The sequence below is a fragment of the Moschus berezovskii genome, chromosome 1 (assembly GCF_049115385.1).
Source record: "Moschus berezovskii isolate FMDL1 chromosome 1, NW_MosBer_1.0, whole genome shotgun sequence".
NCBI lineage: Eukaryota > Metazoa > Chordata > Mammalia > Artiodactyla > Moschidae > Moschus > Moschus berezovskii.
The window spans coordinates 79470392-79482647 of record NC_142460.1 but is presented as its reverse complement, the minus strand read 5'-3'; the positions used below and the strand labels follow the sequence as shown (position 1 = coordinate 79482647).

The 12256-nt window shown below is 43.8% G+C and overlaps 1 protein-coding gene across 6 annotated transcripts in view; it reads right to left on the bottom strand.

Annotated features, from left to right (window-relative positions):
* SIDT1 (SID1 transmembrane family member 1) overlaps positions 1-12256 on the bottom strand; it is a 103773-nt gene that overhangs the window by 15432 nt on the left and 76085 nt on the right. For all 6 annotated transcript variants that reach the window (XM_055426375.2, XM_088837052.1, XM_055426293.2 and 3 more), the window contains 6 exons: positions 11671-11737; positions 9912-9985; positions 7001-7124; positions 6685-6802; positions 3081-3217; positions 2333-2441 (listed from right to left, as the gene is read on the bottom strand). In XM_055426375.2, the coding sequence (XP_055282350.2) occupies positions 2333-2441; positions 3081-3217; positions 6685-6802; positions 7001-7124; positions 9912-9985; positions 11671-11737 (629 nt within the window). The remainder of the gene's footprint in view (positions 1-2332; positions 2442-3080; positions 3218-6684; positions 6803-7000; positions 7125-9911; positions 9986-11670; positions 11738-12256) is intronic.

The window sequence follows — 12256 nt, the reverse complement described above, 5'->3', positions numbered from 1 at the left end:
TTCCCTTTGCTTCTCCAGACCCACCTGCCATGTCTCTGTCCCTACCATGCCTGGGGAGGCAGACTATAGGGACCATGCGGTGGGTCCCCTTTATTTTGTTGGGTTTGGACAGTGAGAAGCCCCAGCAGGCGACTGGAGGGACAGAGAAAGGACTGTCAGCTCAGAGTACTATCTGCCTGGTGCCCACCCTGTGAGGCTGCCTGTCAACCAAAGGACATCGATCCTTTCCTGCTGACTTACTCTCCATGATGCCTTCCTTCCACATCTTGGTAACCACTTCTCTGTGTCCTTTTGGGCTTGTGGATAGTAAGCTTCTCTGCTCCTAACCCCAGGTCACTTTCCTTCTTCTCTACCCCACTCCTATCCTATGGAGAGTCCTTTTGTGAATAAATCATTTGTCTTTGGGCATGGCATCTTTTTCCTGTTGGGACCTTGACAAACTGTTTCATGATTATAATAGACTACATTAAATTCCTCCTTTTTAAAAAGGTATGGGGGCAAAGGTGATATAAATATATTAAAAGCTCCTCTATCTATTAATGGTCATGACCATTACATGTATCTATATTCAGTTTTATTTTTCCAACTTGGAAAACCCAGAAAAATAGTGCTTAAATTATTTTCCTTTTGAGAGTTTAGTTTGTACAGTTTCATTCACTTTTGAGTATGGAGGATGGGACATGAACAGAGAGCTGTACTAGATGTCCTACACAACTAGCTCATGATGCTTCTACTGGAGGAGTTGGAGGTACCCTGGCTACATTAACACCAAGTGTTAATCTACTGACCATGCCAAAAGGGAAAATTAAATTGCTAAAATGAGAGCTTGTTTTAATTTGTTGTCTAGTTTTAAAGCTGGGCTTCTCTGGTGGCTCAGATGTAAAGAATCTGCCTGCAATGCGGGAGACCGGATTCGATCCCTGGGTTGGGAAGATCCCCTGGAGAAGGGCATGGCAATTCACTCCAGTATTCTTGCCTGGAGAATCCCCATGGATAGAGAAGCCTGGCAGGCTACAGTCCATGGGGTCACAAAGAGTCAGACACAACTGAGCGACTAAGTACACAACACAGTTTTAAAGCCAATTGTTATATAGAATTGCTCTTAGATCTGGGCAACAGGGGTGCCATATTTGAAAGGCCCTCATTCCCCAGTGAGTGAGGAGTCTGCAGAGCAAGGGGACTGCTCCTCCCAGGCCACATTCTGAATTCCTGGACCCCAGAATTCCCTGCCCTAATGGCCTTGAGTTTGCTCTCAGAACCTGCATAAACTTTTCCCCCGGTTTATTTTCTGAGGGCAGTATGCACTTCTAGAGGCAAGGAATGGCCAATTTGGATGTTGGACAAGTATGTCCCTATGCATACCTGTGAGACCCCTTACGATGCAGGACAGAACCAGCAGTGGGAAGGAAAGAGGGGCAGGGGTTGGAGACCAGCTCTCCTGTTCAGCTGTGTTCTTTCCTGTGTTCTAGGGTATGCTCCCATGCACCCGGGAATTTTAAATTTGAATTTGTACCTTTTAGGTTGTAATAAAGGTGTATTTATCAGTTGCTGGTCTGCTTTCTTTCTTCCCCACATATAACAGTGTTTTTAGTTTTCTTTATAACATAAACATTTTCATATGTATGGTATATAGGCTTTTATTTACAATCTTGCCTTGGCTCTGAAAATATTAGGGATGAGCCTCTGTTTACATATGTTGGTTTTTCTTGAAATATACAAATGAATCTTTGAGTCTGACTTCCCAGACCTTAAAATGATGGGTGAAATTTAGAGGCTCTAATATGACTTGCTCCCATTTATGCTGAATGACCAACAGTAAATCAGAAGCTGATTTCCACAGTGTCAGAGAGTGTTAGGCAGGGATCCTGCCTCTGAGATTGGCAAGTTGATGTCTGAAAGTTCCAGTACCAGAATTTGAAAAGAATATTTAAATTCTTGATAGTCACTTATCATGGTTAGAGAAATATTCTTTTTAAATACTACAGACTGAGAAATACTCTTTTCGGTGGAATTAGCGGTGTGGCGATCATACTGTTCTGCAAACGTACTTTCAAAGCCTGGTGAATTGTAAAGCTTTTGAGACTTGGAGTTAGAAGGATTCCTCAGCTCTGAGCTAGCTTATGTTCTCAGTTGAAAACAGAACTAGTGATAATAAGTTACTGAAATTTTATACCGGAGAGGAAGCTCTTAGAGAAAATATATGCTAATAAACACACAATTCAGAGCACGTGTTCACAGTGACCAGTAACACTGCCATTTAGGATAAGCAGGACAATTTTTTCTTGGGGGGGCATTAAATGGCATGTTTAGTATAGGAGAACAGGTGACTCACCTATCTTGAAACGACCCATGTAGTAGATCTGGGTGCTGAGGGCCAGAGAAGCCAGAATATGGATTGCAGAGAAGATGACCCAGAACCACACGTCATTTTTCCCAAACACCTAGAAGTAAAGATGGAAGTTACCAGCATTTATTTTTTTCCCCTAAAGAACTCATTAAAATTGTTCCGTCTCTTGTGCATGCATATGTTGTCAAAAACTGAGCTGTGTGTATATTTTGGATTTCCCTGTCCTCTGAACTCTCAGGGATCTTACTGCAGTCAGAGAAGGAGAAAGAATGGCTACCTGGCTGCATGAAAAAGAAAGAAATGGAAAAGGGTAGCAGTGGGTGAGGCAGCTGAACAGCAGTTGAAGAGGCAGTTGGTCTACAGTTGGAGGCTGATGCTCTCCAAATAACAGAAGACAGCTGACACTTGTCCACACATGTTTGGGAAGTGGCTTCTGTTCTTTCAGGTCAGTCTCTGTCCCATTAGGGCTTATGTGTGTCTATTCCAGTTTTACCTGAGTCAGGTCCCAGCTCTATATTAACACTGTCCAGGGTCAGTTATACAGGGACCTGTTACATTATCAAAAATGTCTAGCTAAATAACTAAAATGCCATTGAATGGGCCAATGATGAGAGTGTGTCATGGGCCAAGGATTACGGTTAATTAAACCTGTACACCTGAGGTCCAAAACAAACAAACAAACAAACAATAAAAAGTCTCCCAAGAGGGCTGCTGGCTGTGGGGAGGGACGCACCACTCCAAGGACAGTGAGTGTGATGACCAGGGCAAAGGAGGCATAGGCGGCGTAGGCGCTGGCGTTGATGTCCGGGTGGCGGGTCTGGTAGAGCTTCAGCATGCAGAGGCCGGCGATCATGTACATGAAGGAGGTGTCTGCGGAGAAGCCGAGACAGTCAGGATCCAGAAGGTGGCAAACCGATCTTTAGAGAACCCTGCCCTCCCGGCCTTGGAGTATTTGCTGCCCTCAGTCCGTGTGCTGACCTTCAGTGTTCTAGCCTCCCCAGACACATTCGAGGCAAACCCTCCACCCTCCAAGAGGGGGGCTCCTAGCTCACAGAAGAAAAGTATCAGATGATATGATGAATAACTGACTCGCTGGGGTGAATGTGTATAAACACCGCTGTCCAAAAATAAAAGAACCCCTAACAGTGACAGGACAGTGTGACAATGAAGAGAGTCCCAGTTGGATGCAGGAGGTCCTTCTCAGCATCCTGAAACATAACCACACTGATTACTGCTCATGTACACAGCCTTCTAGCCTAGGAACAGGAGACACCGAGAAATTACACATGGCTTAGCTGTATGAGGGTTGTGGTTGTTTAGTTGCTAAGTCATGTCCAGCATTTTTGTGACCCCATAGACTGTAGCCTACCAGGCTCCTCTGTCTATGAATTTCCCAGGCAAGAATATTGGAGTGGTTGCCATATCCTTCTCCAGGGGATATTCTCCACCCAGGGATCAAACCCATGTCTCCTGCGTTGCAGGCAGATTCTTTACTATCTGAGTCACCAGGGAAGCCCCAGGAGGGTTAGGGGACTGCAAATTAAAACAACAATGTAATGTCCCATGTTACTCAAAAAGGTGGCAAACTGTAAATATCTAACAATAACACAAATTAGTGATATGGGGGAACTCTCACTCAGCTAGTGGGAGTGCAAACTAATACTCTGAGGAGAAACTTGGCTTCTTTTTTTTGGTAAAATGGAAGATGCATAAAGCAGGTGATCCCCAAATTCTAATTCTAGGTGTTCCAGGGAATCTTTCTCACCTGTGCACAAAGACACATATATGAAGATATTCATTGCAAAACTGTCTGCACCTGACCTGCCTCTTGAGAAACCTGTATGCAGGTCAGGAAGCAACAGTTAGAACTGGACATGGAACAACAGACTGGTTCCAAATCGGGAAAGGAGTACGTCAAGGTTGTATATTGTCACCCTGCTTATTTAACTTATATGCAGAGTACATCATGAGAAACGCTGGGCTGGAGGAAGCACAAGCTGGAATCAAGATTGCCGGGAGAAATATCAATAACCTCAGATATGCAGATGACACCACCCTTATGGCAGAAAGTGAAGAAGAACTAAAGAACTTCTTGATGAAAGTGAAAGAGGAGAGTGAAAAGGTTGGCTTAAAGCTCAACATTCAGAAAACTAAGACCATGGCATCTGGTCCCATCACTTCATGCCAAATAGATGGGGAAACAGTGGCTGACTTTATTTTTTGGGGCTCCAAATCACTGCAGATGGTGACTGCAGCCATGAAATTAAAAGACGCTTGCTCCTTGGAATGAAAGTTATGACCAACCTTGACGGCATATTAAAAAGTGGAGACATTACTTTGTCAACAAAGGTCCATCTAGTCAAGGCTATGGTTTTCCTAGTAGTCATGTATGGATGTGAGAGTTGGACTATAAAGAAAGCTGAGCACCACAGAATTGATGCTTTTGAACTGTGGTGTTGGAGAAGACTCTTGAGGATCTCTTGGACTGAAAGGAGATCCAACCAGTCAATCCTGAAGGAAATCAGTTCTGGGTGTTCATTGGAAGGACTGATGTTGAAGCTAAAACTCCTATACTTTGGCCACCCGATGCAAAGAGCTGACTCATTTGAAAAGACCCTGATGCTGGGAAAGATTGAAGGAGGGAGGAGAAGGGGACAACAGAGGATGAGATGGTTGGATGGCATCACCAACTCAATGGACATGAGTTTGATTAAACTCTGGAAGTTGGTGATGGACAGGGAGGCCTGGCGTGCTGCCGTCCATGGGGTCCCAAAGAGTCAGACACAACTGAGTGACTGAACTGAACTGAGCAAAATATTGGCAACCTTGAAGTGCTGTTAAACAGAGAAATTAATAAATGTAGTATATTTTTATTACATAGTGACAATCTTCAAAAATGAATGAACTGGATATCCTTGATTCATTACCAATAAATCTTGAAAACATTGTTGAATGAAAAGAGAATGTAGAACACAGTGTGATAAATTAGTATTAATGTGTTATTCAAATTAAAATGAAAAACTATTCAAATGAAGAGAAAAGTTATAAAAAACAAACTAGAAGGATATTATAGAATTAATCATAGTTGTTGCTTCTGAGGAAGGAGAGAGTGGACAAGTTTGGAAAGCAGTTCAAAACAGGACCTCAACTTTACACAATGTTGTATTTCTTTAACAAAGTAGATTAAGGCAAATATTTTAAAGTGTTGGCATTTGTTCCTTCTGAGTGGTGAATGGTATTGTTCTCTATAGATTTCCTCTATTAAAAACATCTTCTAATTTTAAAAAGTTAAAATAATGACAGAATTTCTGTGGTGTTAACAGCTGGAGGCTAGAGCACAAACATAAAATGACTGTTTTCAAAATTCACATCCTCAAGTGTGGAGGACATTGTTAATTGCCTTCTTCCAGCATCAGCTATTCCTGCTCCATCCTAATAGCAAGATGATGCCAACTCAAATATCTCAGCTCCATTTCTGTTCAGAAATGCACACCTCCCAGCCTGTTTGTTTAGGAAAGCGCACAGCACTTCTGGTTTCAGGGAAGCGTCTCCCTTGTCTAAAGGTAACTTCCCCTCCTTTGGCACGGTGATTGGTGTAGCAGCCCTGGCCCAAACTAACCCACACACAGAGAAAGAATCTGAAGTGGACTCAGGGCTGTGTGAGCTATTGAGGAGTGAGGGAGGGGCTGTCATCTGGGGAGTCTGGGGAAAAGACCTTTCCTTGATTTCAAATGATGGCTCCTGGAAGCCAGCTTTCTGCCTTCTCCAGACATCATGGTATGGAGATAGGAAGCAAAGACCAAATGTAGGTATTTTTGCCATCAGGAGGAAACATAGCCTGAGCAGAAGGCTAACACGTAGTCTGGGTGCAGCCAAGAGGGGTGGTCACAGAGAAGTGGAGCCAGCGCCACTGCTGGACTTGCGCTGGTAAATATACTTGTTATTTAATCCGATTTGAATTGGACTTTTTTTATTACTTTCAACCCAAAACAGGCAAACTGCTAAGTCAAGCCAAGCTACATTGAGGGAGATTTCTAGATGCCTTGTTGGTAGATCTACCTGACCTGCTGCCTGACACTTACCGCACTGCCTACATGCAGACCTAGCCATGAAATCAATTCTCAGTGTTCAGTGCTTTCTAGTCGATAAAATGTGGTCAGGGAGAAAAAATGATACAACGTGGGAAAATCATGCTCTGTGGCGAGGTACCCTCTGATCACTTCAGCACATGTAAATGTCATTTAATTCTTGCAAGCGCGACTTTGGCATTTTTGAGAGCATCCCAGGATAAGACTCCTGTACCTCAGATCTGTGTAGCTGATGTAAATTGTGATTACCGAACTGGAAGTTGGAGTAATTGGGGCAGACGTGGTAACAAGCACTGAGCACCCCTTCCATCATCAGCGCAATGCCCATGGCATAGAAGAGACCGAAGTGTTTGGGAATCCCGTACTCCTGAAAAAGCAGGAAGCATGGTCAGTGGGAAGGTCCTCATTAGTGCCTTTGCCGCAGAACCCGGCACCCACGCTCTGGCCCTGTGTGGTCCCTTACACGTGATCCATCATCACACCAGATGTCCCTCCTCCTTGCAGATCCTGTTTGGAACCATAACCCTTCTTAGCTCCCACCTCCCTCTACCTGCCCTCCACTCACCATGGCAAAGATGTCCTTGGCTTCCAGAGCTCTTCGATGGAGAATGTCCCGGTGCAAGACTATCAGAAGGAAGAGGCAGCCCAGGAGCACGTGGCCCAGGTTACTGAGAATGTTGTTGAAGGCACTGAGGAGACAGAGAGAGACAGTGAGGGAGTCAAGGCGTTCGAGGGCTTCAGAGACTGAACGAAGGCATGGAGGCGTGAGTGAAATCAGCACTGTTTTCCACCAATAACCTTTCCATGAGACTTCAGGACTGAAAATCATCAGAGAGCATCTTTGTCCTAACTCCATGTGAGGATGCTTGGCTTAGCCTGTGACAGTGTGCCCATCTCCGCCCAGGGATGCCTGTTTGGCCTCCCTAACACCCATGGATCCTTTCCTGTCCTGACGGCACTGGCAGGGAATGAACCTGGGAAAGAGATCTATTCTGCAGATGGGCCCAACTAGCTGGGCCATTCAGCTAGTTGCCACAGTGAATGCAAACACACGGCCCCATGTCATATGTCCATACTCAGCTCTGTAACTGTGAATTTCAGGATAAATGTCAGCTGGTCACAGTCAGCAGATTTCTTTCAGAAAACTGAGACTAGTTCATTCTGGATGAAGAAACCAGGCTCCCATCTGCCAGGAAAATCCCTCTTTCCACTTCACCATGTTCTGGAGGATGGAGCACAGTCTTGGGGGCAGCAGGTCCAGCTATGAGGCACAACATCACTCACAGTTGAGGGAGCTTCTGCGAATCCTTGCCTTTCTAACTAAGTCTTAATATCTTTCTCTAAAAATGGGGGTAATGAGACTTCTCTGGTGATCCAGTGGTTAAGGCTCCACACTGCCAATGCAGGGGGCATGGGTTTGATCCCTGGGCAGGGAACTAAGATCCCAATGCTGTGCAGTGCAGCCAAGAAAATAATTTTTTAAAATGATAATAATAATTAAAAATAATCTCCTTAAAAATAGCAATAAAACTACTAAATAAAAAAAACAGTGGTAATAATAATCATATCTATCTCATGAGGTTGTTTAGTGGATTGAATGTATTTGCAGCTCATGCCCATAGACTAGGGTCATCACAGCTAGGGACCTGATATTTTCAAACACAGATTGTTCTTGGCAGATTATTCTTAGGGCTGTTTCCTGAGCTCCTCCCTGCCCCCCCACCCGCACCCCCGCCCCATACAGGAGTGGGAGAGGAATCAGTTAAGTTCAGTTCAGTTCAGTCGCTCAGTCATGTCCGACTCTCTGCGACCCCATGAATCACAGCACGCCAGGCCTCCCTGTCCATCACCAACTCCCAGAGTTCACTCAAACTCATGTCCACAGAGTCGGTGATGCCATCCAGCCATCTCATTCTCTGTCGTCCCCTTCTCCTCCCGCCCCCAACCTTTCCCAGCATCAGAGTCTTTTCCAGTGAGTCAACTCGTCGCATGAGGTGGCCAAAGTATTGCAGTTTCAGCTTCAGCATCAGTCCTTCCAATGAACACCCAGGATTGATCTCCTTTAGAATGGACTGGCTGGATCTCCTTGCAGTCCAAGGGACTCTCAAGAGTCTTCTCCAGCACCACAGTTCAAAAGCATCAATTCTTTGGCGATCAACTTTCTTCACAGTCCAACTCTCACATCCATACATGACCACGGGAAAAACCATAGCCTTGACTAGATGGACCTTTGTTTGAAAAGTAATGTCTCTGCTTTTTAATATGCTATCTAGGTTGGTCATAACTTTCCTTCCAAGGAGTAAGCGTCTTTTAATTTCCTGGCTGCAATCAGCATCCGCAGTGATTTTGGAGCCCAAAAAAATAAAGTCTGACACTGTTTCCACTGTTTCCCCATCTATTTCCCATGAAGTGATGGGACCAGATGCCATGATCTTTGTTTTCTGAATGTTGAGCTTCAAGCCAACCTTTTCACTCTCCTCTTTCACTTTCATTAAGAGGCTTTTGAGTTCCTCTTCACTTTCTGCCATAAGGGTGGTGTCATCTGCATATCTGAGGTTATTGATATTTCTCCCAGCAATCTTGATTCCAGCTTGTGCTTCTTCCAGCCCAGCGTTCCTCATGATGTACTCTGCATATAAGTTAAATAAGCAAGGTGACAATATACAACCTTGATGTACTCCTTTTCCTATTTGGAACCAGTCTTTTGTTCCATGTAGAGTTCTGACTGTTGCTTCCTGACCTGCATACAGGTTTCTCAAGAGGCAGGTCAGGTGGTCTGGGATTCCCATCTCTTTCAGAATGTTCCACAGTTTATTGTGATCCACACAGTCAAAGGCTTTGGCATAGTCAATGAAGCAGAAATAAATGTTTTTCTGGAACTCTCTAGCTTTCTCCATGATCCAGCAGATGTTGGCAATTTGATCTCTGGTTCCTCTGCCTTTTCTAAAACCTGCTTGAACATCTGGGAGTTCGCGGTTCACATATTGCTGAAGCCTGGCTTGGAGAATTTTGAGCATGACTTTACTAGCGTGTGAGATGAGTGCAATTGTGCGGTAGTTTGAGCATTCTTTGGCATTGCCTTTCTTTGGGATTGGAATGAATACCTAGTCTCAAATCCTTGATTTCATTCCTGTTTACCCTTGATTAAGGCTTCCCTGGTGGCTCAGATGGTAACAAATCTGCCTGCAATGCAGAAGACCTGGGTTCAATCCTGGGTGGGGAAGTTCCCCTGGATAAAAAATGGCAAGCCCACTCTAGTATTCTTGCCTGGGAAATTCCACGGACAGAGGGGCCTGGCAGGCTACAGTCCATGGGGTTCCAAAGAGTCAGACATGACTAAGTGACTACACTTACTCTTTGATTGAGGTAGTTTCCCATAATTGTTTCTAGTATTTTTTAAAAATACACATTCCACACCACATTACACAAAAAGGCATCTCTCATTGCCTCATGGGCAACTAGAGGCCTGGGCTTACCTCAAGACACCCAAGGGGTGAGCACAGAGGAAGTTGTAGTAGCAGATATCCTGGTTGCCAGTGACGTTGACAACCTGTAAAAGCAAGAGCGAGAAGAGGAGATGCTGTCTGCCTCCATACCCTGAGCCTGAAATCACAGAAAGCAGACAACAGTGCTCCCAGTGATCAACTGTCAGAGAGTTACAGTGTAACCAGTGCTCCTTCTCAACAGGGGATGAGTCATTATCTCCAACCTTTACACAGTACAGACACATTTCATTTAAATGCTACCATCTTGCTTTGAACTGAAATATTCTGTGTCCCTCATTATGTGGCAAGGCAGAATTCAACTGAAAACATTTCCTTTGTTCTCACTGTAAAAGGATTCTGAAAGGATGCCTATCAGGACTGTCACAGTACATCCTATTTTATAGATGAATCCTGGGAGGGTAAAGAGCTAGCCTGTCCTTTGCATTGAATTGATAACCACAGGGCAGGTGGACATAAGGAGATGTGTGGTCAGTTTTCCATTTTTATCACTATCATTAAGAACCTTCCTAGACCACAGCACAGCTGTATCTTCCAACAGAGCCCCAAAGTATTCAGAGAATATTTAGAGTATAAATCATGGTGCTCACACCTTATAAAGTCCTTGTCCTCAACAGACATTAAGTATGGAATTGGTGAAATATTATTAAACTGCTGACTCTCAAATGTGGGTGTATATTGCAGTCACAAGGAGTTTTATCAATATTGATGCCTGATTCCACTCTGATCTAACTGCTGTGGGGTACAGCTTGGACACTGATATTTTAAAAAATCTCACAGATGATTTGAACACACAACAAAGTTTGAGAGCCTTTGTTATTAGAAACACATTTAGCTTGGTGCTATTCTAAATGGGTTTTTTCATGTATAATAGATTCTAGACAAGATCACTTATGTGACCTGGACCCTAGGGATTCTATAAATGTGCAGTGGGGATTCTCAAGCTGTTTCCATTGTTGTTTGTTTGTTTGTTTTTAATTCTTGATTGCCTTTACAAAATCTATATATTTATTTTTCATTGCAAAGGATCTTTGTTGCTGCACGTGGGCTTTCTTGTGTTGCAGCTAGTGGGGGCTACTCTCTACTTGTGGTGTATGGGCTGTTCATTGTGGTGGCTTCCCTTGTTGCAGAGCATGGGCTCTAGAGCACAGGCTCAGAGGTTGTGGCACACAGGCTTAGTTATTCTGTGGCATGTGGGTTCTTCCCAGACCAGGGATCAAACTCATGTCCCCTGCATTGGCAGGTGGATTCCTATCCACTGTGCCACTAGGAAAGTCCTTTGTTTGTTTATTATTTATTTTATATTTCTTTTTATTTTAATATTTTATTAGTGAAGCTGTTCTTACTTTTAAAAAAAATACTCTCAATGACAGGACAGCGGCTTACATTAGACATAAGGTTTCTTTGTTTTGGTCTGGAACTTTACCCATCATCCAACGATGATCAAAAGTTCAGACTGGTTAAACAGTAGACATAGCTGATAGATACCAAGACTAAATGAGTGCAAGGTAATGACTTCGGATTGGTAGACAAAGTAATACAAGAGGTCTGTGATAAAACATTGGGGACCTAGATTTAAAGCTCAGTCAAAGACGACCCAATGGAGAAATCCTGTGGGAATTCGAATGAGAAATTCTTGGACAGAGCTCTTTATACCTTTGTCTGTAAATTACAGCCAAGATCTTTCTCTGCTGTGTGAAAGCTGGGATTGGGCGTCTGAGGCAGCACTTACTGTTTGGTAGGTGATAACCAGCTGGATCACAGGCAGTGCATAAAACACAGCAATGGTAATGATGTTCCTACGCAGACAAAAGGAGCCAGAAATGTTATTTCTAAATGAACAAAGGAATTCTTGCTCTTTTATTTTTTTTAAGTATCTTTCCACCTCATAACTGCCTACTTAACTCACAAAAGTGATTAGAAACTGATTACATGGTTCCTATTTCTCCAAACTTCCTCTCATACAATCATTTGCATAACAGTGTAAATAATGCTTCTGGTTTAACGAAATTATCAATAAAGGCCTACCTCTTTAGGATATCATTAGATTAAAAATAATCAGAGAGTAGGTAATGGGTAATGGATCACATGAAGGGGATGTGACTCTCTTAGCTACCTCTTAGTTCCAAAATGCTGGTCCCACTATGCTATGGAGCTCCATGTGACCCCCACTGGCTGGCTCTTGGTTCCCTCTAGCATCCGTGTCCAAGTAAAAGGTCATCCTTCCAGAGAAAAGAATGAGAGGAGTTGTCACAACTGTCAGTTGGGGGTTTCTGAGGGAAAAGAGGGGACCTGGCCAGGCACCTCCGACTTTCTGC